Raw genomic sequence first — 27,931 nt, forward strand, 5'->3', positions numbered from 1 at the left:
GAGTGCAGCTTTCCCTGAGCAGAGGCTAAACTGGAGCAAGGAGCCCAGCTCTGACACACAGCTCTGCTTAGTGGAGAGTGATACCAGTTACAGAATGACACTATTTTCTCAGCTAATCCCAGTGCAGTTCAGTTATAAATAGCTGAGGGTATAGTTCTGTTTGTTATTTCTGTAACTGCAATTACTGTACTGGCTGACACTTGTTTTTAGTGTTCTGGGGATTGTTGATTCACTATAAAGTACAATAAATATTACTCTTTTAACTACTCTTTTTTTTTTTTTTTTTACATGTAGGGACAGGACAGGATTATTTGTTACTTTGAACTTCAAGCTGGTAGTTTTATATCTTTCCTGCAAATAATTTCCCTGATTTCCCTAATCTTCACAAACTGATGTCCCACTGATATCAAAAAGGGTACATTCCAAATGGCCTATTATTATCAGTCACTGACTTACCATACTTTATGAAGGTTTTTCCTCCCATTTAGGATTCCTGACCAATGGATTCCATAAATTTTGCATCCTGTAGGATTGATAATGCAGATATATCTGTATTGATAATACAGATACCATGTGTCAGGTGTCCAGTAATTTTCCCAGCACATACACATCAGCCCATGCTGTTTGGATCTTCTCCAGCAATCAATCCAACTGCTTGATGAACATTACAGTTTTTAATTTAAATAATTAATTTTAAATTAGTTTTTAATTTAAATAATTAATAAACTGTAAATCAATCTGATTCAGACTCCAAGGTTCCTGGCTGAGAGTTCAGGTCCAAATTTCCATGTTGAATAAACAGCTAAAATGTGAGTCCTAACTTGCATTTGGCATCCAAATGCCTAAATTAAGAAACATTTCTGTGTAGCACAGCAATTCTATTGCTTCTTACCTCGTGCAGTTTTTTTGCGTCTGTTCTAAATGCAGAGAAAATGGTTGCAAAATGCTTCAATATACCCACTTGGTTTGGCTATAAATAAGAGAACATGATTTCAATCTGCATTTAGGCAGCCTAAAAAATTTCCTTCCCTCCTCCCCAGTATGGAACTGAATAGTGAATTAGCAGCACTCAGCTGGGACCAGGGTGCTGGGAGAGGAGTGACTGCTTCAGGCGTGCTTCAAACCCAGGTACCAAAGCACTTTGGGTAGTGCCTTCAGCACTCTGGCTTGAATGTGCAGGAAGTTTCTCAGTACTGACAGGAGCAGGATTTCAAATATCAACAAGGTCTCACAATAAAAGCATCAGGCAGTTTTGCATTCAGCCCCCTCCTGTGTAAATCAGCTGACACAGCCAGCCTAATTTGCACCAGTTTATAGAGCTGCCCCTTGACTTAGCTCTCCAGATTAGATCTGAAAGGGAATCTTTTTATTCTCGGTGTGTCTCATATCTTTATCACCCGCATTTCTGAATGCTTTAATAACAAAATCACGAGAGATGAGTGCTGCTCACCAATCTGAGGTTGCCTTTGACAAGAGGGATTCAACTGATAACTGTGTGAACAACCTGTGGGCCTGCTGTGTCCCTTCCAGAACAAATCTCACCACAGCAGTGTTTTGGGGACATCAGTGACATTCTGCAGCAGGTGGGAGAATCCTGGGATGTGGCAGAACTTGGTCAGAAAACTGGGACCTGGCTGTGTAAAGACCCTGGCACCACTTTCTGTAGCTCAGAGTATTGGCAACACAAGGAACCTGCCAATATGGGCAAATTAGGGATGTGGCAGCTGTCATTGAATCCACCAGGTTTACTCTGCTGAGCAATTGAGTTGTTGGGCTGCTGTTCTGGCCTCTTGCTCTGCTCCTGGCCTCAAACACTTGGGGACTCTGCCAGCTCCCTCTGACTGCCCCAGGCACGTTCACATTCCCAATCTCTGGCCGTGTTTGGAAATCACACATCCACTGACAGGAGCTGCAGACATTTCCACAAACCCATCACAACTGCCAGGCCCCGGCAGCATTGCTAACCAGGGCATTGCTAACCTCTTCTGTAAACATTAGGAGTAAACCATTTATGTCTTCTTGTTGGTTTACTCCTGTACATATGAAATAAAGAAAGAAACAGAAGGATCTCTTTTCTCCCTTCCTCGTCTGCTGGGTAAGGACCTTCAGTGCCCTCAGGGCTGCTCCTGCCTGCAGAAGTTGTTTCCCATGTCCATCTAGCAGCTTCTCAGTTCTGCCTTTGATTGGCACCTCATCAGGCTATAACAGCCTTGGTTAGGCACTGGCTGAGGAAAAAGAGGGAAATATCCACGTTGGGTGCAAAGGAGACATAGGGCAGAACATCTTATTCAGCCTTAGTTTTGGTTTTCAAACAACAACAGAGATAACTGAGGAAGGAACAAATCCTGTGGAACTGTATCAAACACTGTCTCAGAAAGATGTCTGCCATTGCAAGAGGTTTTTTCAATACTTCAGTGGTTTCCAGCCCAAAGTACAACCAAGAGAGGCCTATTGAAAATTATGGAATTAAGATGTTACTTGGGAAAAGAAGGGATTAGTACCCTGGCTAATCTAAGCATAACTAGAAAATGTGGTTTTCATCATTCTGTACAAAAGGATGTTGTTCAACACATCCTCCTGTAACTAATAAGGGTAGCACTAATATGAAAAATAATACAGCCCTAGAAAAAGGATTATGGTAGCAGCAGAAGGAGCGATTTTTATAATCGATGTAAAATAGGTGAAGCCCTGAGTGTCACACCTGGAATATTGGTTAGTAACGCTGAGCAAGGAGTGAGTTTATAATGGACAGTTCATTTGCAGTGAAGGGAATAAAGCCATTTTATGTTCCTGATGCATGCAACACACATTAACACTTTGAAATAGAAAAATAGATGCATTTATAAATGTGCATTAAAATACAGTCAGTTTTTACTCCTCCTCATGTATATTTTGTATACATTCCTATATAAATATCTGTATCTATAGAAAAAAACTCCATACATTATATATGGATATATAATATATATCTATATATAATATATTGTATGTATATTATATATGGATGTATATTGTATATCCATATATCATGTATTCGCAGGCACTGATGTTTACACACACAGGCATGTGCCTTTGGGATGTACAGATACATCCTCAGCCACTGCTTGAAGGCTGTTGAGGTGCCAGGGACAATGTCAGACCCTACCTGAGAGCAGGGAGAAGAGAAGATTTGAAAGGAGGGTTCAACTTCATGAGCTGCCTGAAGTGTCCCCACATCCCAATAATCAGAGGAATTTGCTTCTAGGGGCAGGGACAGATTGACTTGTTGGGTTTGGGGTTTTTTTTTCCTTTTTTCTAGCATTAATTCCTTAATACCCCTCCAATCTTTTCCCTTCTCTGCCTTCCCAGGGGCTGTAGATGGCAGCGAGAGCCAGGCCTGTTCCAGGAGCAGTGGGTGCCTGCACAGAGGAGCAGGGGAGGTGCTATCGGGGCAGCCCCCTGGCTGGGAGATGAGCAGAGCAGAGGTGTGTGCACTGGGTCTGCAATAGCCCTTCTCCTTCCCTCTCCCTCCATCTGAAGTCTGTTGTATATTTGTTACTTCACGGCTCCTCGTCCTTAGATTAGATTTCTCCTTTCTCATTACCAACCTTAATAGACCCTTCAGACCTCATTCCAGCCCCAGATATTATCTGACCCGTATAATTAATTAATTATAGCCCAAATATTATAGATTATTAAAAATAGCATAACTAATAGTGTAATATCTCAAGCTGTCGACTTTAATAGTCAACATTGTCTTGGTCTCTCTTATCAGGCTGGGACACCCGGTGAGAATATTGATTTCTGGTAATTTTAACCATCATCTGCCATCCTGATGGGTAATTGTCAGATTTTCACCAGAGTCAGAGCTCATTTGAAATCGTTAAACCGTCGGCAAGGCTCACAGTTGATCTTAATGTTTCCTTTTTCTCCCCCTTCAATATGTTTCAGCAACAGAGAGGAAAATAAATAGAAAGAGAAAGAGAGAGCAAGAGAGAGCTGCGTGTGTGCCGGCCATCTGATTTCTCTTTTATTTTGTTTTTTCCTTTACATGTGCGGCCCCCACGATGCAGAGGGGATGTGTGTGCCCCCTCCACCACTGCTTCTCCCCCTTTTTCAATTTTGTCTTAGAAATAGTAGTAGTAGTAGTAATAATAATAATTATGATGATAATAATAATAAATAATAAATAATAATGATGATAATCGAGCCGCTCGTCCCCGCAGCGCGTTTGGGTCCCCGATGCTGCAGCACCCGGCTCGGGGGATGGGGGCAGGATCGGGGGCCGGGAAAGGCTCCTCCATCCTCGGCTGCTCCCCACGGCCGTGCCAGGGGCTGGAGCCGCGGGGCTGGGAGCTGGGTTTGGTACCGGGGAACCGGGCTCGGAACCGGGGGAGCCGGGCTCGGAACCGGGGAACCGGGCTCGGTACCGGGCAAGAACGGGGCGATCTCCCCTCCGTGCCCCCTCCGTGCCCCGCACGCCGGGGATGCTCTCGGCGGCGCCTCCATTCTCCTGCCAGCAAAACGGATCGGCTTGGGCGAGGTGTGTGAAAAAGGCCCTGCAGAGCCGATGCCAGCCGCGATAAGTGACAACAAGGCACTTTATTAGTATTTTATATAAAGTCCCGGGCGCTGGGAGATAAGCGCCCAAACTGGGAGGCGGGGGGCTGGGAGGAGCACGGGCTGGTTAAACGGGGATGCACCGGGCTGGGGTTTAAGGGCAGGAGGGGCTGTGAACGCGCTGCCCCTGCCTCTGTCCCCGCGGTGACACTTGGGCCATCTCCCCCCTGTCCCACCCTGAGCCGCCCCCGGGCTCCGCGGAGCAGGCAGGGAGCCGCAGAGAGGAAGAGAACTGTTTAATAGATCCTCCGAGGATTCCCCCAGAGCATTATTTAAACTTCTAATTATGATTCATGTGTGTGATAATATTAATTTAATAATCAAGGAGCTGTGCAGGAAGCATTAACCTCAATTAAGCTCATTACTACTCTAACCTGGAATCCCCAGGGCTTTTAAATCTTCTACTATGAGGACCTGACACCGCATTGATAGAGGGCGAGATCTGCTTCAGAATCTTTTTTTTCTGCCTAAATCATTTGCCTTCGTGGGTAGAGTTAATTAATTCCCTGATTTTAGCTGGGGGGTGTGTGTGGGGATGGATCCCCACTTTCCCGAGGAGAATCGGGCATCCCGAGGTGACCGCGGGTCCTCGCTTCTGCCCTGCACGGGGGGCACAAAATCAGGATGAGACCAAGAGCCACGCGTGGGGCTCAGGGGCTGATCCCGCGCCTGCTTGCGGCCCCTGAACAAAAGGGAGTAGTATATACTAGTAGTGGTAATAATAATAATAATAATAATAATAAACCCTTTCAAAGCAGGATGAATCTTGGAGCCCAGTTGCATTTGGAAACAATATGGGCAAGTCAAGGGGTCCAAGGGAGGTCCTGTCCCCCCATCCAGGCCGTGGAAAGCCCCCCGCCCCGGGACCCCTCTGCCCTGGGGCTGGGGCAGCGCGCAGGGACGCGGATCCTCCGCGCCTGGAGCAGCCCCCAGAGTGACCTTCCCGGCGCACTGAGGGCTGCTAAATTGTTTTACCGCGGCGATAAATGCCCTTAATTACCCGAAGCTCCGAACCCCAAGGGACGGGGAGGGGGATGGCTGGAGAGCAGTCAAAAAGAAAAAAAAAATTGTAAAAGGTTGATAGTTGATCTGCAGGTGGCTGAAATATAATTTGGAAATAGGTATTAATGAATGAAGTTAAAACCAGGGGCACCCCGGAACCCGCAGAGCGCCCGGCCTGGCTCCCTCCCGGTGCCAAGGGTGCCCGGGCACCGAGGGCAGCAGGGACAGAGCCCTCGGCGCTCCCACCTGCCCTGCCCGACCAAGGCATCACTGCCGTCCCCAAACGCGACACACACGGGGCTCGGGGCTGGCGGCTCCCGGGAGATGCTGTGGCCATTTCCCGCTGCCTTCAGGCTCTGGAAATATCACCTCCCCGCAGGTATAATTCAGCCTAACTACACAGATAACCATCGCTGCGGCGGGAGGCTCGTAAAAACGCGAGGGTGTTCCGTGCGATTCCCGATTTGTTTCGGAGAAGGAAACGTTTCCGTGGGAGCTTTCCTCAGCAGGACAAGGCATCCCGGCCCGAAACTGGCGGAGCTGGCTCTGCACGGGGCCGATGCCGCTGGTCTGGGGGTGCCCTGCAGCCCCTCAGCCCCGGCAGCCTCCGAGCTGGTCCCGCAGGACAGCAGCGCCCGGACGAGCGGCTCAGGAGAGGCTGCTGCTCGTCCGTCCTGAAGGAAAATGGAAAGAGAGGGAGATGGGACCGGTCACCCTGCCCGACCACTGCGAGATATTGCATGTCACAACTCATCTAGGGCCCCATAATCAGCGCTAACTTTCTGGTGAACAGATAACCAGAGATGGCAGATGGATGGAGATTGCACAAATGAGGCTCTAATTGACAATCAATTGTGATTAGGAGCAATAGAACATCTTTATAACGCTCGCTTTAAGCCGCCCACAAACAGAAGCGCCGAGCGGGCCGGGGGTCCCGGCGGTGCCCGCCCAGCATCGCTGCGCACCCCGGCTCCGGAGGGGGATCGGGGGTGCGGTGGCACCTGGGAGCCATCGGGGCCAACAGGAGGGTCCTCAGGGATCCCCAGGGATGTGCGTCCTTGTGCCCCCAGCGCCCAGCGCTAGCCCCTGAATTTGTGCTGATGCTGCAGCCCTGGGTTCCGCACGCCTGGGAGCGGTCCCTGCCCGGCCACAGGAGTCAATCACAATTTGGATTTTTTTTTTTTTTTCTAAGAGGAATTTTAAAAATATTCATACCACAGCCGCCCCCAAATAACCGCATTCTCTCCCCACCCCACCCCCAAAAAAAGTACAAATAGTACAAATACAGTCGAGTACGACAGCGAATCTGATCCAGCATCTACTTAACCCACCGTCTGCTTTTCATAAATAATATCCCAGCGCTGCGGGCAGGAGAGATGTGAGTGAGGAACATTTATCCGAAAGCAAAGATGGGACCAGGGGCACGGCCGGAGGAGGAAGGAGAGAGGAGCTGTTAACAAACCAACAAACAAACAAACCAACAAACAAACCCAGGGTGCGGGCTCGTGTGAGTGTGTGCACACACAGATTAAAACTTCGCTGTCGCTCTCGTGTGTTGGTGGCAGCCCCGTCGGTGAGGTCAGGACAAGGGGGAGAGGTAATTACCTACACATGATCGGAGATTATACATACCATTTCAGCCCAGGAGGTGATTTATAATTTAAAGATAAAGCATAATAAAGTCATAAAAGAGAAAGGACACTGTTGTGGTGTCTGATTAAAATCTAAGGGCTGGTGTATAATATATGAGCGGGGGCTGTTGTGGGCTCCGGCTCAGCGGGACTCCCCTGGGCCCAGCCCGCTGATGGACTAATCATGTCCAAGACCTACCAAAATTACAAGCTGATTGTTTTACCCATTATTTCTCCCAACTTTTAATTTCTGCTTTCTAAAGGATCATTGCCCGCGGTAATTGCAAAGGACCTGTCCTTGTATGTGTCACCAGCCTCAAAGACAAAAAAAATCTAATTTTCCTTTTATGCTTTCTCTATTTTCCTACTGCCCCCCCCCTTTTTTTTTCCCCTGGCAGCTAATTCAAACTGAGTAGCGACTGGAGCGTCCAAAACAAGAATGAAATTGATATGATCAAAGAACACACAACTATACACGAAAGGGAAGGAAATTAGGTAGGGGGTGGGAAAACATGTTGTATAATTCACAGACAATTTTATTCCTATGTCTTAATTTTCTGCAATTAAAACCGTTTATAATAAGAGAGTATTTTTTGAAAGTGGAACTTGGGTCTGGGTATACCTTTACTCCTTGCATGGGAAGGAATAGACCTTTTCTTCCAGCTACTCAGGATTTATTTATCGTCGTGTTTTGTCTTGTGCCGTTTAAACGTATTAATTTTCTTCTGGCATTTTCCTGGCACTTACATTTGAGATTTAATTTTAATTAATGAGCTAAGGAGGAGAAAGAAGCGTGTGAGGGCGTGTGTGTCCGCGGACACAAGCTTCTCTCCAACTGCTAAACCTCCGTCCATAATTTTCTCCTTTTGTTCTAATTTAATAAACCCAGCAGGGAAGGGAAACAGGTGCTGGGGGCTGACACCTCCGATCCCACACACACACACACAAAATCCCCTTTTGATCATCTAACTCCACTATTAGGGATGGAGGACCTTAAGTTCCCATTTTCCGTGTATAATATCTTCTTTATATTGATCCCGCAATTATTTAAAAGAAAGCGTCATCTCCTCCCACTTCGCCAAATAAGGCTATTTAGATGCTTTCCAGATGAGTGGAGGTGTGCTGAAACAGAGCTGACAGCCGAGTATATCACGGCCAACGCCATCCTTCATTCGCTCTCGCTCTCTGCCCCCCTCCCCCGGCACGCACTTTCACCGTGTCTCTCTTCCAGTGATGAAGATTGCAGACTATTATGGGCGAGGGATTAATTTGTAGCCAATTACAATCCGGTGCTAAATATGAATGCATAAATAAGATACAGCCTCGCCTCCGTGTGTGTGCGAGCGAGAGGGGAGGGCGGGGGGGCAGGAGCGGCCGAGCAGCCTGGCGAGGATGATGAGAAGGAAGAAGGAGCAGCTGAGGGGAGGCTCGGAGCCGAGCATCACCTTGTGACTCCCGCGGCCGCAGCCAGCGCGGCCCGGGCAGCTGGAGGCAGCGAGCGGCTCGTCCTGAGCCGGAGCGGAGCCGGGGAGGAGTTTGCACATCAACTTCGCCGGAGGAAGGAGGGGGAGAGCGAGAGGGGAGGGCAGGGGGGAGAAGTTGCGAGCGAGAGGGGCTCTGCGAAGAGTCATGAACGCGAGCAGAGACAAGGCCGGTGACATCTCCATCCCGGCGGCGGCGGTGACAGCCCCGGCGGGCGGGGAGCCCCGCGGCTGCCACGGGGAAGGCATGGACGGCCGCGGCGAGCAGCGGCTCTCGGCCGGCGGCGAGCTGCCGCTCTACTGCCCCGCCAGCCGCGACCGGCAAGGGGACGGCCAGAGCAGCACCCCCGGACAGGAGGCGGCCGTGGCCGCGCTGCCCATGGTGCACAGAACCACCTCCTTCTCCGTGCTCGACATCCTGGACCCTAACAAGTTCAACAGCAAGCGGCGGCACTGCGCGGACTTGTACAAATCGGCGGGCGCCGAGTTCACGCTGGGGGCGGAGGATAAGCCCGAGGACTCAGGGACGGAGCTGGCCGAGCAAAAGGCTCTCGCCGAAGATTTCGACGCGTGCAAGAAGTCCGCAGAGCTGATCAGTAAGTAGGTCTGGGGGCTGCCCTGGGTTCCCCCAGCAGGGTCTCGCATGCTTTGACATCTCATCCTTGCCCTGATGGCACTTCGGGAGCCGGCTCGGGGAGGGACAAACACGCCCTGCGCTGCTGCTGCTGGATGTAGGGAGATGGGATTCTGAGTCGGGGTGCAAAGGGGCAGTGGGATTCTGAGTCGGGATGCAAAGGGGCAGTGGGATTCTGAGTCGGGATGCAGGGAGGGAGCAGATTCTGAGTCGGGATGCAAAGGGGCAGTGGGATTCTGAGTCGGGATGCAGGGAGGGAGCAGATTCTGAGTCGGGATGCAGGGAGGGAGCCGGGCGCATCCCGCCGGGACAGGCCGGAGGGCCCCAGGCCCCGGGGCTCGGCCCTGGCCGGGCTCCGCTCCCCGCATCCCCGGGACACCCGGAGCTGTTCGTGCCGAGCACCCCCGGGAGCGGCAGGACCGACCCCAGGGATGCCGGCCTGGCTGGGCTGCGGAGGAACCCCGCCATCCTCATCCTCATCCTCATCCTCATCCTCATCCTCATCCTCCTCCTCCTCGCAGGGACGGCCAGCGCTGCCCGTGAGCTCCGGCTCGGGCAAACTTGGGAGCGGCTCCTCCGGTTTCGGAGGGCCGGAATCGCGGCCCCGAGGGTGCAAAATCCCTCCCTTGGTTCCCCCACCCCGCCCGGGCCCCCCAGGCGTTCATGACTTTGCGTCTCCTCTCCCCAGCCCCGGACCCTCTCCCGTCCTCCCCCGCCGCTGCCGCCCGTTGCTCTGGGCGACAGATTCAATTTTCTCTCTCCCCTTGGCTTTTTTAGGACAAATCAGACTAATTGTGACAAAATGCTGGTTATCTCTGGAAAAACAATTAAATTCCTTCGATTACATTTAAGGTAAAATGTGCTTAGCAGCGTAAAGAGGCTGGATAATGGGGAAAATCGCCCCAGAGTGGCATGTAGGACTGCTTGGATCGATATCCTATTATCGAATTGTGCATATCTCTTTCAAGCACCTTGCAAACTCTTCCCTAACATCTAAATTATAGGGTCAAAATTCGGATAATTACTCGATTAAAACCTATTACACTTATTAGGGCTCGCTATTGATCGGGAATTGCATTCGACCCAAGCTCTAGATTGCTTTTTCTTTCTGGGTCCGAATATCCCAACTTTCTCACCTCTAAACACCGCGGCTCTGGAGATCACGGAGGGTTTCCGGGGAAAGGCCGTCGTTGTGGAAAATATCTATAGTTATTCCATGCCCAGAGAGGGGAAAGAAGAGGCAGCGAACTACAGGGGATAAACTTCTCGGCTTAGGAAAAATAGTTTGTGTGTCTGGGGCGAGAGGGAGGACTCGGAGGTTTCCAACCCGGCCATAGCGGGACTCTGTCAAGTAAAATTAGGCAGCGAAAGAGGTCTGGAATCTGCTCCAGTCCGAGCCACAGCGGATTTTTCATCTGTAAAGCAAGAGCAGGAATTGGGCGCTAATAGAATTCAGAAGAGATTTTTAAAAGCAGTGCGGAGCTGGAGTAATTATTCCTCTAAACTCATCTGACTTTCGTCATATTAAATAGATCTGGGCGATCAGAAAGACTGACGAGGTTAACCTATCGCTAATCTCACACTTTTATCTCCAGACAAGGAGAGAAATGTAACTCCATCTCTTCTCTCAAAATAAATACGTTCGGAGGCATCGCGGCGCGGTGCGCTTCGCCCGCTGACAAGTTCCCCAGGCGCTCCACGCAGGGACTCCTTCGGCCACGTCGCCTAAATGTGATGGCAGTGGCCAGAAATAGACCTGGGACTGCTCGAAAATCACGGAATTTAATTCTTCTCTTTTCCCATCGTAATTAATATTAGTTCAAGTGGTGGCTTAATCTGGGAGAAGTGTTCTGAAAAGTAGCTCTGTCCAGAAAAGTACCAACCCCTCGGAAAATGCAAAGGATTTCTGGCCAAAGTGAAAATAGCGCTCGTCAACAGCCGCTCGTAAAACTATTTTAATGTTAAAAATAACAGTTTAAATTCCCCATTAAATTACCATTTAACCTATTCCCGAAAATCAAAAAAAAAATAAAATTAACAAGCCCGGAGCGTCCATCTCCGCCGCCAACTCTATTCGCGGTGCATTTTTTTTTTGTCTTTAAAATGTTTAGTTGACCCACGGCTGGGATTCCCTAGACGGAAGATCAAACCCGAAGCTGGCAGCTGCAGGTTCGCGGTGCGCTCCGTGCGCGGGGGCTGCGGCGGGACCAGCCCCGAGCCCGCCCCGCAGGCGCAGCCACACGCGCCTTTTATAAATCGTTGCTGTAAAAAATTACGCCCCGCAATTTCTAGCAGGTCCTACAGGTTGCAGGACGCCTGTCTGCACTCTGGGTCGGGCTGCGAGAAAAGTGACCCGGTTCTGTTCTGTTCTGTTCTGTCCGGCGGCGATCGCCCGCGTTTTCCATGCTCCGGGCTGAACAGAAAGCTGGAAAGGGTTCTTAACGAACCCTGAGTTATTAAGGGATATTTGCGGAGTGACAAGGACAGCAATACTCTGCCCTTATTTCCCCCACTGAACCAGCCATATCCGAAATCAGCGCGTTGAACAAAACGCACTTCTCAAACCACCCCTAATTTTACATGCGGGACTTAGGGGATCCTGCGTGAGGACACAGAGCAAATTTGAGGCGTGTTCAGGTTTGGGGGCGATTAAAAACATCTAAACTGCGGACGGGATGAGGTGACAGAGCAGGGATTCATTTCCCATTTGCGTATCTCGGTTAATCAAGGTAGAGCCCTTGATTAGGGGTTCCCGGAGCTAGAGCCCCGTTGCAGAAGTGAGAGAGGGAAGTTTAGGAGTGTCTGAAAGCACCGGCGGAAAAGGACAGGACTTTTCCTCTGCCCCCATCTGCCCCAGCCCCGTCCCGTGGAGGAGGATTCGCCTCTCGCTCCCCCGACGGAGCCCGGGCCCGGCCAGGACGAGGAGGAGCCGGTTCTCCGGAAAACGCGATTTGCTCTCAGGCTTCATAATGACAGAATCGTCAGCAGAAGTCCAATAGCCTTAAATATCGGATAATTACCCTGTTCTCCGATGGAGACCCGTTAATTGGAGCGTAATATAAACCCAAATAAATTAAATGACCGTTAACTAGTTTGTACATTGCACAAAATGAGTTTAATTAAGTTTGTATCTGCTCTGCTAATCAATACAAGTATTTACTCCACTTTAATACTTCCATCTCGGGAAGTGACAAGAGGTCAAACCAGACGCAGGAAGGGTTAAAAATGCCAAAGCAAAACCCAGCAAATCGCCCATCGATTCGGAGATTTCCGTCACTAAAATTGTTAGAGGCTCTTTGACATCGCTGCTGCCCGCTCCCCAGGCACGGCCGGCCCGGCCCGGGCAGGGCCTTCTCCCAGCGCCCCGCTGCCCCTCGGGGACCCCGGGGATACTCGAGCATGAGGGGATCCTCGCCCTGCTGTGCCCCCAAAGGCCTTTCCAGGCTGTGGGAAGGAAGGGGGTACATCCCCTATCCCGGCCGCGTCTCGGATCTTGCCGGAGGTGTTTGGCTTGGAAGGGGCAGCGCTGGCACAGCCTCCCCGGGCCGGACAGCCCCTTCCCGGCCCCCGAGCTGCAGTTCCGAGCCCCATCCCCACTGCTGCTCCTCGCCCTGGCCCCTAGCCCACCCCCGGCTCAGGGCTCAGCAGCAGCCCCGCACCGAGGGGCCCGGCCCGGCTCAGCAGCAGCCCCGCACCGAGGGCCCGGCCCGGCTCAGCAGCAGCCCCGCACCGAGGGCCTGGCCCGGCCGCATCCCCACAGCGGGCGGAGGGGCTGAGGGGCGGCCGCGCTGCCCGGGCACCCTGTCCGGGGACAGCGGGTGGGAGAACCCTCAGGACAGCCCGGGGCCCGTACCGGGGGGCTGGGGCGGGCGGCGCGGGGGCCGGGCCGGGCTGCGAGCCCTAACAGCGGCTGTGCCTTGTCCGCAGAGGACGGGGAGCTCTACAAGGCCGAGGAGTGCGACCTGGACTACAGCAGCCGGCCGAGCCGCAGCCCCGACAGCGAGCTGCAGGACGACGAGGAGCTGTGCAGCGAGGAGAGCGGCAGCACCAGCGGCAGCAGCGGCAGCTCCGGCCCCGCGGCGCCCGGCGAGGCCGAGCCGGGCCCGCTCCGAGCCGAGGCGGCCGAGGCGGGGCTCGTCCCGGCCCCCGCGCCCCCCGCGCCGCCCCCGCCGCCGGCGCCCGTCGGGGCGCAGCCCGGCCCGCAGGCCAAGCCCAAGAGGAAGCGGACGGGCTCGGACTCCAAGTCGGGCAAGCCCCGGCGGGCGCGGACAGCCTTCACCTACGAGCAGCTGGTGGCGCTGGAAAACAAGTTCAAATCCACGCGGTACCTGTCGGTGTGCGAGCGCCTCAACCTGGCGCTGTCGCTCAGCCTCACCGAGACGCAGGTGAAGATCTGGTTCCAGAACCGCCGCACCAAGTGGAAGAAGCAGAACCCGGGCGCCGACACCAGCGCGCCCACGGGCGGCGGCGGCGGCGGCGGGGCCGGGGCCGGGCTGGGCGGCGGGGCCCTGCCGGGCGGGCTCAGCCCCCTCAGCCACTCGCCGCCCATGGGCGCCCCGCTCTCCATGCACGGCCCCGGCAGCTACGCCGGGCACCCGGCCGGGGGGCTGGTGTGCGCCGCCCAGCTGCCCTTCCTGCCCAGCCCCGCCGTGCTCTCGCCCTTCGTGCTGGGCTCCCAGACTTACGGCGCTCCGGCCTTCTACACCCCGCACCTATAAGCCCGACGCTCCTTCCTCCTCCTCCTCCTCCTCACTGCCGGCTCCTTCCCGCTGTGCCCGCCGCCCCTGCGAGGATCGCCGGGCCGGGCTCACGGCACGAACCCCGCGGCCGAGAGTGAAAGCGAGCACCGAGCGGCAGCGGCACCGGGCAAAGGGGCAGCCCCGGAGCCACCGGGGGTGAAAGGAGCGGCCGGAGGCTCCCGGGAACGCTCGGCAGGCTCCCCCGCCCCCTCGGGCCTTTCTACGACCCTTTTTGTACGCGATGTGTCCGGACTGCGCTGCTGAGGGAAGCAGGAGGAGAAACCTCCCTCCCCCGTGTACATACGAGTAGATGTAAATCATCGTTACCTGTCTTTTTATTTTCACCGTCCCTCGTTGCTATGTGGGTTTAATTAATTTAATAATTATTATTAATATTATTTGCCTTTGTTTTTATTCTGGTCTGGCCACTAGCGAAAGACTTGAAAAGAAGATTATGTACCCATTTGACTCTCAGGGTAAAACGGAGAACTATCGCTCCTGTCCCTCGACACTGCACAAGCAGAGGCGCCGCTCCCTCCGTGACCTCACGGTGACGAGGGACATTTTTTACAAACGTCACTGTCCATCGAAGGGGCAGCGAGGGCGGCTCCCGGGGCGCGGGGCTGGTTTTTTACGTTAAACATTTCTGTATATTTCTGGTTGTTACAAAATAAAAGGAAAAAAAAGTTTTAACTTTATAATTAATGTATAAGACGAGGGAGTAAGAGCAAGAGGTGATAAAGAGAGCACTTTGTTTGCTAAACACTTTAAATCAATCAATAAACTCTAAAGAAACGGCGCTTTCCGTGGTGGGAGTCCCTGGTTTTCGGGTGAATCTTTGAAAGAAAGTTTCCTCTGGAAAACGCCTGCCTCATGAGACGCTCGGATGGATGTCTCGCATCATCCTTTTCCTTTTCGTTTACTCTGAGAGCGTATTTCTTATACGCAAATAAACTTTATTCTTCTTGTACGAGGGAGGGTATTTCCCTTCTTAGTTTCCTTGTTTGCATTTTCTTAATTGGCTTTGCCGATTTGCGCAATATTACGGACAAAATAAATATCTTATATAGAGGGAATCCGACATCTCTGCCATGTTTCCCCCGATGGGAAGTCCGATATTTTGGATTTATGTAAATTTAATAAATCGGCTCCTTCATTCAGTTTGCACAGCTTTAAAAATAAAATAATCTTTCCATCGCCGTTCCTCTGATTACTCTTAAATTCGTATCAAAGTTGGTCTTTTATAATACTTTCTTTTTTACTTTCAAGAAAAAGTGTATAACGGCTGTGAGTACCGCGGGGTGGCTCCGCCGGCCCAGCAGCTCCCAGCCGAAGAAGAGCTTTCATTTTCCACTCATTTTAGGTGTGGGGTTGTTTTTTGTTGGATTTTTTTGTTTGTTTAGGTTTTGGGTTGTTTTGTTTGTTTGTTTGTTTGGGGTTTTTTTTTCTTTTTTTCCCTCGGGGGCAATGCTAATGAACCGACATTTTGCGGAGGGATTTTTGGGTGGCAGAGCATCCTCCTCCTCTCGGCACTCGCCGAGGGGTCCCCGGGGTGTCCCGGCTTTGCTCCCCACTCATTTCCTTTCCCTGCTCCCTCCCGTTCCCTCAGCCCGGCTCCGATCTGGGATCGTGCATGGCCGGGAGCTCCACAGCCTCAAATGGAATCAAATAGATTCAAATGTTTGAGCCCTCCCGTGGAAACAAAATCTGCCGCGACCGCCGGGGTCAGAGACAAGGGGCTGAGGCCTCCTCTGAGGGGTCGGCAGCCTGCGGGAGCTGCGGGATCTGCGGGGAGGATGGGGGATGCTCTGGGTAATGCAGGATGCTCCAGGTTTAGCAGGATGCTCCAGGTAATGCGGGATGCTCTGGGTAATGCGGGATGCTCCAGGTAACATGGGATGCTCCAGGTAACGCGGGATGCCTCAGGTAACGCAGGATGCTCCAGGTAATGCAGGATGCTTCAGGTAATGCGGGATGTTCCGGGTAACGCGGGATGTTCCAGGTAATGAGGGATGCTCCAGGTTTAACAGGATGCTCCAGGTAATGTGGGATGCTCCAGGTTTAGCAGGATGCTCCAGGTAATGTGGGATGCTCCAGGTAATGCGGGATGCTCCAGGTAACACGGGATGCTCCAGGTAACGCAGGATGCTCCAGGTTCTCACTTCCCCGCCTGCAGAAGCCTACAAGCATCAGGAGTCTCTGACCAGGCTCATTTGCATTTGTGAAAATAAGATCTGTTACGATGAAAGGTGCTCTGAAGTAAATTTTCAGGGAAAAACATGACAAGTAGTAACGCTTGGAGTATGTAAGACCGTGTACTGCTCTGCACAGTTTTTACTGGTAGAAGAAAAGCAGCCAAACTGGGAAACAGGCACTGGGGAGATGGTCTCACACTACGCTGTTGCGCACCAGGTTTGAGTAAGTGCCACCAGCAGCCAAACTGCTGGCCCAGGTGAGGCATGACACAGCTGAATAAAGAGATAATTCAACCCCTGCCTGCAGTCCAGGAGCTCCAAGCAGTTCCCTGCCAGTGGGGAATAATTTGGCTCCAACAGGAGCTGCCCAGAGCTGCAGAGTGCAGGACTCCCTCCTCCAGGCTGGTTAGTGTCCTGCCAGTGAAACCTGCTCATGTGAGTATTATTACTCACAGCTGAAGGAGTCAGTTAGGCTGAGATTCCCAGTCATTAAATGCAATTTAACAAGGCTTCTCACATTTTATGGCAGCGCTGAAAACAGAGCCGCAGGTATCTTTCTCAGCATAGTTTAGGAAGTTATTGATAACCCTTGCTCCAGTGCCTCACCCGGAGCTGTGAGATCATAAAACTCTAGAGCAGAGCTGCACAGCCTCAACTGCAGCGTGTGCCTTGCCCAGCATGCAGGCCTGCAGTGGTGTAGGGCGTGTTTGACACTCTGCTCACAGGTACTGTCTGCACCAACACCAAAGAGCCAGCTCCAATAATGCTCCCTGGAGCAGAACTCTGCAGCTGGCTCGTGGTGCTGGATCAGAGCGTGTGGGTGGTGACAGTGAGAAGAATGATGGTACTGACACGGGGCAGCTGCTGAGGAGCAGCTCAGCTGTGAGTGCTCAGCCCCTGGTGTGCTGAACAAAATGCTCTCACCTGCCTGAAGCTCCCAGCTCCATCCCCTGTTCCTGCCCACTGACGCTGGCTCTGCAGGAGTCAGACAGGGCTCGATGCAGCATTTCAGGCTGTGCCATTAGGTGGTCACAGAAAGCCCCCAAAGCTCCCACAGTGACCCCCAAAAGCCAATTCCACCGTGGTGCCCGTCTGGTGTCCCTGGTGCTCCTGCCCAGGGCCCTGGAGCTCGTTTTCCATGAACCATCAATGGAGCAGAGCAAGCGGAACACTGACCGAGGGGATGAGGGCTATGACCCAAGCAGGAGATGTTTGCGCTGGTCCATTCTGTCAGTCAAATTGTCTTTTTAATTACTTCATGATTCATAGAAAAAAAAGTGAAGTGCTAGGGGATTCAGGACAGGGAGCAGATCCAAGGGGACACTGAGCAGAGCGTTTCCAGAGGGCAGAGTCTCAGCTCTGACAGACTGAGCAGCACATTCAAACCCCAGTTCAGTGTGTTCAAGTGATGTCTTTGGCAGGTACCAGAGATGATCTGGCGCATCAGCACATTTTTGGACTAATTCCCATGAAATCAATGCTAAATCCAAGGGTGCAAACCTGTATTAGTAAGAAAAGATGCAGATATTAATTGCATCTTGCTATTGTTCACTCTGTGAATGAATGAGGTTAAAAAAGGAAAGTGCTCTATTTTACTTCATATAATTCAGCTTATACTGAACAAGTTTCAGTTGTTCAGTAAAATGTCTTCTAATCAAAACAACAGAAAGAAGCACACAAATACAGACAGATACATTCCAAACAATTGAGAGAGAATGGAAAAATATTTCAAAATATTTTGTGTCATTGATTTCACGCAGCAATGATCTTTTACAAAGCCTTTGCAAACCAGTTCTGTACTATCACCTGCAGAAATTCCTTGTGTTGTTTCCACCAGAGCAGGATGCAGTGAGTTACTTTTTTAATTCTTAGAAATTTTTGACATCCATTTCAGAGCTTCTGTTTGAGACTAAACTCAGTCATGTTACACATTTCTAGTCTTACACTACACAAGTGAAATTTTAAAAATAAAGCTTTGTCTGTATAAACTCAAATTCATTTTCCTAAAATACACCATGATGTCTGCTTGCAGTCTGCTATATTAACAAATATTAATTCCTGTATTACATGACAAAAAATTCTGCTCAAACAGTTGAATTGAAATACTTAAAGGAAAATTATTTCACAATGTTTGGGCATTTCTGGTCTTCATGTTCTGTCTCAAAGATAACCAAGTAAATATGGTTGTTTTAGAGCCTTTCTTAAGAGCAAATAAAGGTTTTTTTCTGATACTGGAAGATTTTCCAGACTCTGCGAGGTAAACCAAGGCAGGGAACAGGGGAACACTGGGAATGAAGGGGACAGGCAAGTAAAAAAAGAGGATCTTAATCAGTTTGTTGCTCAAAGTGGGCTCACATAAATGGTTTACATAAACCAAATTCTCTATCTGGTGGGTTTTTCACTTCTTTCCCTCTTGCTCACACACTCATGTTGTGTGCCACATGCTCACACTAAACAGACATCTCAGGTGGACAGAATGGGGGCTGTCACAGTGAAAATAACCCTGACAGGAAGAGCTTTTCTCCTTTCCTGATGCTGTCTGGCAGAGATGTGAGCCCATCATACAGAATAAGCTTTAAAACAGGTTATCAAAGCCTTGGAAGGCTACAGCTATGTGCCCACTGAGGAGAAATCCTGTTGGTGCTGGAAATCCTGTGGATGAGCCTTGCACTGATAGAGAAGCAGCCAGAAACCAGAGCATGGCCAGAACATAAAAGTCTGGACATGCAGGGTCAGGCAATATCTGCATGTGATTTACTAATTTATTCTCATTATGTGACACAGGTTCAGGTGGCTAAAACAGCCAGGCTCACCCAAAGTGATAGACTTTATTTTAGAATACATCTTGTAGATTTTATTCTCTGCAATGACACAGAAACATTTTACAGTGACAATGAGGGAGAGATGACACCAGAGCAAAGAACCAAAATATTGTCACAGTAACATTTATGTGGGGTGATGGTTTACACTGTAAATATTCACCCCCTCCGTAAACTGCTGCTTTTTCAAGAGAAGCAAAATAATCCTGCTAGACTTAGTACAAATAAATGAATTATAGCTATTTTTCTTTCTAATTTTTTTTTTCTCTGTAACCACACACATACATTACAAGAACTCATCATGCTCATACAGGGAGTCTCTCCTGCCTTTCCACTGTGACACAGGCCGAGTGACAAGTTTATTTCCTGTTCCTTGGTTCCCAAGGAGGGGAGCAGAAGTGCAGGAAGAGAGAATCTGAATGAGCTGCAGGTTGGGCTCCTCCAGCTCCCTGCGCTGCCCCGGAGTTCACAGCACCAAGCTGCACTCTCTGTGACCTGTTAAATGTTCTGAGAGCTGTGATTAAGGACGCTCTTTGGGACTTCAAGCACCAGCATTATGCCTTGTAGGGGTGATTTGGAGTGAAATACTGTGTTTGCCTTGAGCACGCTCCGCAGCACACCTGATCACACTCACCTCTGCTGCCTCTGCTCCAGCGCTGGGGAAAATGAACTCCCCTGCACATGTGGAAGCAGCATTTAATTTCTGCCCCAGTGAAACCGTGTGGCAGAGTCTCCTGGTGGTGCTGTTAGCCTTCAGCTGCCAAAAATACTATTACAAAAATTCAAAGATATCCAAAAGCAATTTCCAAACAAGCAGGATCATATATTACATTTCCATATACCTTTTACAGTGCATGAGGATAAGAGTGGCTCCATAATGGCATTATAAATACAGCAAATGAATGGTGGATGCAATGCCAACACCTTGTCATTATGCAAATTGGAATGTGGCAGAAATGGTTATTCAACCACCCCTTTCAAACAACCACAGGTCTAATGCTGCTCATTACATCCAAACTAATTAGCACCACATTTAAAAAATTTAATAAGATTTTCCTTAACCCCTCAACAGAGAGGATTCCTCATGATAATGGAAAAGCATACCCTTGGCACAGGAGAGCTGGGTTTTTGCTCAGGGCACTGGCAGGCAGAAAAGCAAGGGGCAGCCTACCCAGAAAGGCAAATGATGATATTTCATCACACACGTTTAGAGATGGAGAAGCAGATTGTGCTGACGTGAGCCCAGCTGGGTTTGCCCAGGCTCGGGGGCAGCCTGTGTCTGGCACAAACACCCCGTGCCCTCCTCCCTGGCACAGCTGCTGCCCACCTCTGCCCTGAGCTGGCACTGGCGCTCTGGGCTCCCCAGAGCCTGCTGATAGGAAAGGCTCAGCAAGGACACGAATCCTTTTCTTTCTCCACTCAATCAGCTTTGAAGAACAGGAGGGAAAGCACCAACTCAGAAACATGAGTAATTAAGGGATCTTTCTCCTTCCTTTCCTGCAGGGGCAGCATCCCACTCCCACACCTGGAAGAACAATTTTATCCCACAGGCCACCATCTGTCCAGCTGCCAGGCAGCCCTGGCTCTCATCCACATGTGCTTTTTTAGGGGATGTGCTGTTTTAGGATCTTTAACACCTCTCCCAGCTGAAGGGGTGGGGAGGGGTCAGACTGGTCTGACCTAGGCTGCTGCTTGAGGCTTGTCCCTCTTAATTCCTTCAATTTCTGTAGAGGATTTTGTAATAGGACCACGTCCAGTAAGAGATGCTCTGAGGGCTCTGAATGTACCAGCAGGATCTAATTTCTCTCATTACACTCTCACCACCTTTGTAATCCTCTTGGTGTCCCCATCCCACACCCAGAGGGCCCTGCAAAAGATAGTAAACACAACATTAGTCTATGAAGAGCCTTAGGCTGATGTTCTAGACTGTGAAAAGCAAAACTAAATCAGAACTTAGAAACTTGCTTCTGCCTAGAGGCTCCTTGTACCTAGTAACACCCTTCTCACCCGTTTCCACAGCCATTTTAAATGGAACACGTCTGCTTTTCGTTTTCCACAAAACAAAGGTGGTTTCTTCATTCTTTTTTTCCCAATAATGCCCACTTTGATTAACTGAAGCCTTTCCCCAACATGCCAACTGTTCTGTGTGGCACGATCCACTGTCCATGCAGAACTGCTTATAAATCCCATTTGTATGCTTTGCTTACCAGTAAGAAAAGAACTACAAGTATTTTAATCATGATTTCTAGGAACTTTTTAGTGTTACAGTTTTCTAATAGAAACTTTCAGCCCTATGCAGGTTGATAAAGCCAAGCCTCAAGTGAGTTTAGAGAAAATGGAGTCACAAGGCATTGTGCTAAAGATGAGTAAGGGCTCATCACCCTGCCCCAGAAACCTTGGATGTGCTGAAAGGTGGATCTCATTCTTATTCTCACAAGGTCCATACCAAACTCATTTATGCCACTAAATGCTCTGTGTTTGAGTGCCAGACCATACATGCTGTGGTCTTTTTCCTTCCAGGCTTTTACTCCCCAGGTGTAACCATGTGCTCAGGTAAGAATAACCATGAAGGTCTGCTTGCAGTTCTTGTTTGTCCCACTGACACAACCCTGGTTCAGACTGGATGATTTACCTGCACCAGCACAGCTCACTTCAGCCCAGAGTCCCTTCAAGAACAGAATATTCAGGTGTATTACAACTGCTCACCTTAACAACCCTCCAAGGGCCAAATCACCTCAAGGTGAGCAGGTACCTGGAAATCACACACAGCATCCCCAGCCAGCACAAGTACAATTGCACAGGTGCTGGGGTGAGTTACAAAGACAAAACCACACACAGAGATTATCAGAATTATACTTGTATTTATTCTTTTTTCCCCAGAAGCCCTGAGCACAGGAATAGAAAAGTTTCAGTACAAATGTCACAGGGACAGTAGAGCAACATTTGAACCAGTGAGCCCAGGACCGCAAATTTGTAAACTGGCACACAAAAAGTGTGATGTTTCAAAAAAGCAGATTCACCTATTTTGAATTTTTGAACATAAAAGGATTTCTATTTAGTGGAGGTATACTGGATCTTTGGAGAGAGATGCCTTCTTAAATTTCTTCTTCCAGCACAGCTACAGATAAACTCAGGAAAAGGAGAAAGCTCCCTCAAAATCTCTGAATTATGTCTGACCAGGTTTAACAAGACAACACCCAAGACCTGCTGCGTGTATACCTGCTGAGTGGCTCTTGCAGAGAAATAATTGGATTAAAAGTGTCAGTAATTAACAAGGGGTAAGGGAAGGGTTTGTCCCACACCGGACCATGGGAACATAAAGAAGTGCTACAGGGGATGTGCAATCTAAGTTTCCCTATGAAGGGTCAATGGTTTGTCTTGCCTCAAGGCAATAAATGAAAAAAAAGATGCAGAGGAAAAACACCAGAAGAGCTTTAAAAGAAGTCAGCACTGGCCATCAACCTGTCCCAAAGTCAGGCACCTCTGTCTGAGTTGGCCATTTCTGAGCCACCTGCCAGGGAACCTTAACTTTGAAAATTCTCTTTCTGCATGAAAGAGCACCCCAGGAAGACCTTTTATTTTCTTTTTTTTTTCCCCAAGCATGCTTTTAATACAGGGAGAAAGCACACAGATCAGGTTTAACTGCCAGATTGGCCAACTGGGTCCAGACAGGAAGTTTTAATTGGTAATTGTAGAACTGATGTGGCTGAGTAGCATCATTAGAACCACAGCATGGTTTGGGTTAGGAGGGACCTCAAAGATCACCCATTTCCCTTCCATAGCCCTTCTGCCAGAGGCAGGGACACCTTCCATCAGACCAGGCTGCTCACAGTGGAACTTAACTGACTGATCACACTTTTTTTATTCCCCCTCAGATTTCTGCCATTTCCATTCCCAATCTTGGTCTTTGGGATCTTTATTTAAGGCCCACAATGGGAACTCCATGGGGTCAAGTGGGGACTTTGTAGTGCTGACGTTTCATGGCTCCAGCAAAGGAGGGCGAAGAGTCACTGCACAATATAAATTCCCTATTCTTCTTACAGGGAGAAAACATGTTTTATAATTAACACCTTCAGCCTTTGCAGGCTCAAGAATCTCTGGAATATTGGCACAATGACCTTGGTGGCTCTTTGCAGGTTTATCACCAAGTGTCAGTGAAGTTTGGACTGTCTGGGAATCCCAGCACTCAATGGTTACCATCACATTCTAACGTGTGAGGTGGTGGAGCTATTGGGTTTCTGAGTTTTCTATTTTGTGTGTGTGGCTTCATCCTTAGTATGAAATCAAATCAGTTTAGCAGCTGATTCCACTGACTTGGTGAGGAACTTGATTTGTCCTTATCCACATTTTCACCTGAAATCTTCACTGTCACATTAGCAAGACTGACACTAGAAGTGGCTTAACTTTCCAGTGCAGTCAGAAGATATTACTTGAAATTCTGCCTCTTTATTGTTTTAGTTTCAGTATTTCAGAAATATATCAACCTGTGTTGAAGAACAAAATATGTCTTCCAAATTACAGAGCTCTTGCAAGAAAAATTATCAAAAGTCAGCATAAATTGTTTTCTATGCAATACCTGTGCAAATCAGAAAGTATTTGGCAGAACTGTAAATTAGCTTTTCTCTGAGGTGGTCAGAAGTTACACTGAGTTGTTAAAATTTTCCCAATTTTTAATTCTTAGAGTATGAGGAAACACCTCCAACAGGTGAGTAACTAAGCCTGTGCTATAGAGAATCCATTCTACTCTGCAATGAGCACTTTATTAGAGACGTCTGCAGGTCAGATTTGAAATTGATTTTCAAACACAACCCTCCTGATTCTCTGGATTCTTTTTACCCAGAAATCTGTATGAAAAGTTCCAAGAGCACAACTGGCCACTGCTCCATTTATCATCTGAAGGCATCAAATGATTTGGATTTTTTTACTGTGCACCAAGGTGTTTGTAGAGGTGGGGCAGGAGCTGCTGTGCTGCTTGTGTGGCTCAGTTTGTACAGAAGGCTGAGAAATGCTCTGTGCATTGCCATCCCTGGCAGCAATCAAATTGCTTTTAAAGTATCTTTTTCCCTGAAGGCCTGAAAGTGGAAAATTAAATACATGTACTGTCAAAGGAAGTATAAATTACACAAGTCCCTTAGGAAGGAAAAGAACCAAGCCCCAAAACATGAACAGTTTACCCAAATTATGCACAAGTCACAAAACATCTCTATTTCATGCATATTTCAAATAATTATCAACTTTTTAAATGCATTCAATTCCACACCACCACATCTTTTCCAAAATTAATATTCATTATCAAATAAGTTAAACTTGGAAACAATTTAAAAATGACACCTGTAAAAATGTGCCTAGCACAGTATTGTAGTGACAATACAAATATCTTTGATTAAGGGTTTTGCATTGCACTCTTGTAATAAAGAAGGGCAGAGGTGATTGAGAATTTAATTCAGTGCATAGTTGAACTGGTTGGCAAACTTCTCGTGCTTCCTTTGGTCCACGCGGTTCATGGCTTTCATGACCCGTTTCATGGCCCCTCTGAAAGAGAAACAAAACAACAATAACAGTTCTGTTGGGTCTCCTCAATCTCAGAGAACATTTATGAATGTTGGGGAATTTTATTAATGGCTATCAGGCTGCTGAGTGTGGCATTGATGAGGCTGAACAAATTTGTCTTGTTAACTGAATTAGTTGCAGCAATATAAATAGTTTAATTCAGCAATGATTTTATTAACAGGAGTAAACAAATCCAAGTCTTTCAGTTTAATGGCTGTGCATTCCACCCTCCCAGCATTATTTCTTAGAGCCACATGGAGCAAGTTTGATTTTCAAAAGCACCTAAGTACTCCCAAGGAAAAAAACCTGAAAGTATCTAACAAGATCTTAAAAAATTAATACTCAGAAACCCTTATGAAATCAAGCCCACAATTCAGAATGTTTTTGTGAGGGAAGGGTTGGCTGTTCAGTTCATGTGAATTCATTTAGCAACTTCCACAGGTTACTAAAACTCTGTTTCATCAGATGTGGGCTGAGTTAGACTCTTGCTCACACCAGCAGCATCCCCACTCCTGAGCAGCAGCTTTTAATCCACAAGAACTCTAATTTAGGAAGACACAGAGATTATTGTCTATCTCTCCAGGACAGGCTTCTGCTGCAGAAGAATTTAGCACAGGCAGGACATTATGGCAAACACCTCACTCATAAATCATGCACAAATGGGATTTGTGCTGCCTTGGGATGGGCAAGACCTGAGCCCTCTGCATCTCCTGCTGTGCCTGAAGAAGGCCCTGGAATATGCTTCAGGTTCAGAAAGGAAGTGAGGGAATGAACTTCAGAGCTGTTAAGCTGTGTGGTGCTCCCAGATCCAGTGAGGGTCTGTCTGTCTCCCTGGTGCTGCTCCATTGCTTCCTCCCAGTAAAGATGTGCCCAGAGATTCCTCTAGGGAGGGGCTGCAATGCTTCTGAGCTGGGCCAGTCAGACACCTCCTCTTTTTTCCCCTCCACAAACTTTTGAGTGAAGATTACACAGCTAGGATTTTGAGGGTGTGGAAAATGATGAACAGCATGGACAGGAGTAGGAGATTGTATAAATTGTGTATATTGTAGGAGAGAGAGCAGCCCCTACATCCTCCAGCTGGTCAGGCAGAGGAATGGGCTCACAAATCCAGAAGAGTAAGAAGCAGCAGGAGCAGTCAGGAAAATGTTCTGCTGTGAACATCTGCCCATCAGAAACTTAAAGGAGCTGCTGTGCAGAGCTGAGAGTGCCTTGCCTCAGGAATTTTGTTCCTCACTGGATTCTGAAGTTCAATTTTAGTGGTTACTTCAGATGCCTCTGGAACAGAAGCTCAGCCATGTGAGGCTGATGTCTGCAGGTGTTCTCAGCTGTCCCCCTGCCTATGAAGGCTGATGTCCCCAACACCTCTCCAGGTACACACCTGGCTGATGGGGGAGGTGGAGCAGCTGCAGGCTCGGTTTGAGGGGCTGTGCCATCCAAAAGCAGGGCACTGACTGATGTCTCCTTTGATTTCTACACATTTGGCAAGTTCCATCACACAAGCAGATGGTTTCAAGGCCTGTGCTCTTAAGACTCTACATTATCACATTCTGCATTTATCACTTCTGAGGATGCTCCCAGCTGTGCAGGAAAATGAAGCTAAGACATGGGCAGTGTTCCTCAGGATCAGCCCTTACACACTATTCCAGCTCTGCTTCCAGGGTTATCTCCAATAAACAGGCTGACTTCTGGTTTGGGAACTGCTCTCGGTAATGGCTTCATTTCCAAAGCCATTTTGAAACATCTGAAAGAGGTTTCTCCTTAATAACGCTCTAAATGGTGGGATTAAAGATTTTCTCAGCAGCAAGTGCAATGAAAACCAACATTCTGAAAAAACACCCTGGAAGAGGTATACTTTTAACAAAGGTCTGCCAATAAAGTTAGCAGAGTAAGGAAAATGTGGTCATGGTTTTGCACTTCAAATATTACCTAATTGGTAGGAGAAAAGTGAGCCTTTAGCAGTGCAGAGCGGCCTTGCCACTTTCGTGTCATGTAGGTTTTACATTAGCACCAGTGGATTGTGTGATACTGTAAATGAAATGAGATCCCACTTTGATGATCTGTGTGCAATTTCACTTAGCTTTATTGGCAGACTAGTGCCTGGGTTTATCACCTATACATTTCAAGTAATTTGGGGTTGTTATAAGGAGCCAAGGTTATCATCTTGTTTAGTGCTGCAAAGCATGAAACCTATTAAAAACTTGACAGGTTTGATTCCCTATGCCTGGCACTAACACACACCCAAAATCATTAGCACAAACCACAGTAAACCATGATATGAAATTCTAATCACTAGAACTGTATGTCTCTGACTTCTAACTAAGACCAGGTAACTTAAGAAATTCACATAAAACGTGCTATTTCCATCACCAAAAATAATGTGGATTTGGCTTTGTTATTATAATCAGTACATGAGAGAAGGGAAAATTCAGTTTAAACAAATATTGTGTCCTGGATGCTGTTCAACTCATCTAGTATGCTTAGAGAATAACCCACCATTAATGATTTTATAATAATGATTTTTCTTTTTTGACTTGACAACTTTACTTTCCTTTAGACTACTTTATTTCTGACATGTGAAACTCTTTAAAAAGCTGCAGCTGCTTCCCATTTGATGAAGACCAGAGCACGCTCAGGCAAATTTATGTTGTAGCTACATCTAAGTGAGAACAGGCATCAAAAATGGTGTTAATAATGGACAGATGGAGCTACTGGATGTTTTAAAGCACATTTGGGAGTGGCTGGCAGGCTCCCCCAGCCACCTGAGATGCTGTGCCTGACTAATAAATGATCATCCAGAGAAGCCAATCCAGCAATTGAAGTTTTTAAGAAATTGAGACAGGATGAAAAAAGCCTTTCATAGGGAAATTTTGCACATTAGTTAAAAATCACTCTTGAAGAAATAACCTTGTTTGTTAGTACCTGCTATTTTTTACCCTCCAGACATATGGAGGATATTCTTGCTTGCAGTTAGCCAAAGAAGCTATTTAGTAAGTGCATGTTAATACAGAAACAGAAAGTACTGCTGAATCAAACAGAAATAGGAATTAACAGGCTTTAAATAATGGAAGTTTCTTACTTATTGAAAACTTTCTTCTCAAGCCGGGAACGAGACGTGTTAGCCTGCTGCTTCAGGTCTGTCAGATTTGGATATTTTTGCTTCTTCCCTTTCTTTTTCTGTCCTTTTCCGTTACTTTTAGAGGAACCAAGATCCAGTCCTGTAGCAGCTTCAATTTCTCTCATGAACTCTGGATCTCTCCACTCTGTTTGAAAGACAGAACATG

General features: G+C 48.5%; 2 protein-coding genes across 3 annotated transcripts in view; one reads left to right on the plus strand and one right to left on the minus strand.

Annotated features, from left to right (window-relative positions):
* Positions 1-8,882: 8,882 nt before the first annotated feature.
* NKX1-1 (NK1 homeobox 1) lies at positions 8,883-14,816 on the plus strand. The gene is made up of 2 exons (XM_074540430.1): positions 8,883-9,309; positions 13,275-14,816. Exons 1-2 carry the CDS (start codon positions 8,961-8,963, stop codon positions 14,063-14,065), a joined length of 1,140 nt encoding a protein of 379 aa, XP_074396531.1. The 5' UTR covers positions 8,883-8,960; the 3' UTR covers positions 14,066-14,816.
* Positions 14,817-22,673: 7,857 nt separating this feature from the next.
* UVSSA (UV stimulated scaffold protein A) overlaps positions 22,674-27,931 on the minus strand; it is a 47,552-nt gene continuing 42,294 nt past the window's right edge. For both annotated transcript variants that reach the window (XM_026795721.2, XM_005490853.4), the window contains 2 exons: positions 27,727-27,910; positions 22,674-24,632 (listed from right to left, as the gene is read on the minus strand). In XM_026795721.2, the coding sequence (XP_026651522.2) occupies positions 24,539-24,632; positions 27,727-27,910 (278 nt within the window). In that variant the 3' untranslated portion in view covers positions 22,674-24,538. The remainder of the gene's footprint in view (positions 24,633-27,726; positions 27,911-27,931) is intronic.

This window comes from Zonotrichia albicollis, chromosome 5 (assembly GCF_047830755.1).
Source record: "Zonotrichia albicollis isolate bZonAlb1 chromosome 5, bZonAlb1.hap1, whole genome shotgun sequence".
NCBI classification, from domain to species: Eukaryota; Metazoa; Chordata; class Aves; order Passeriformes; family Passerellidae; genus Zonotrichia; species Zonotrichia albicollis.

What these genes read in the sequence shown, in the direction of transcription:
- NKX1-1 (XM_074540430.1), top strand. Translation starts at nt 8,961, where the DNA reads ATGGACGGCCGCGGCGAGCAGCGGCTCTCGGCCGGCGGCGAGCTGCCG. An exon ending in GAAGTCCGCAGAGCTGATCA is followed by an intron (nt 9,310 to 13,274) that starts GTAAGTAGGTCT and finishes CCTTGTCCGCAG; the next exon opens with AGGACGGGGAGCTCTACAAG.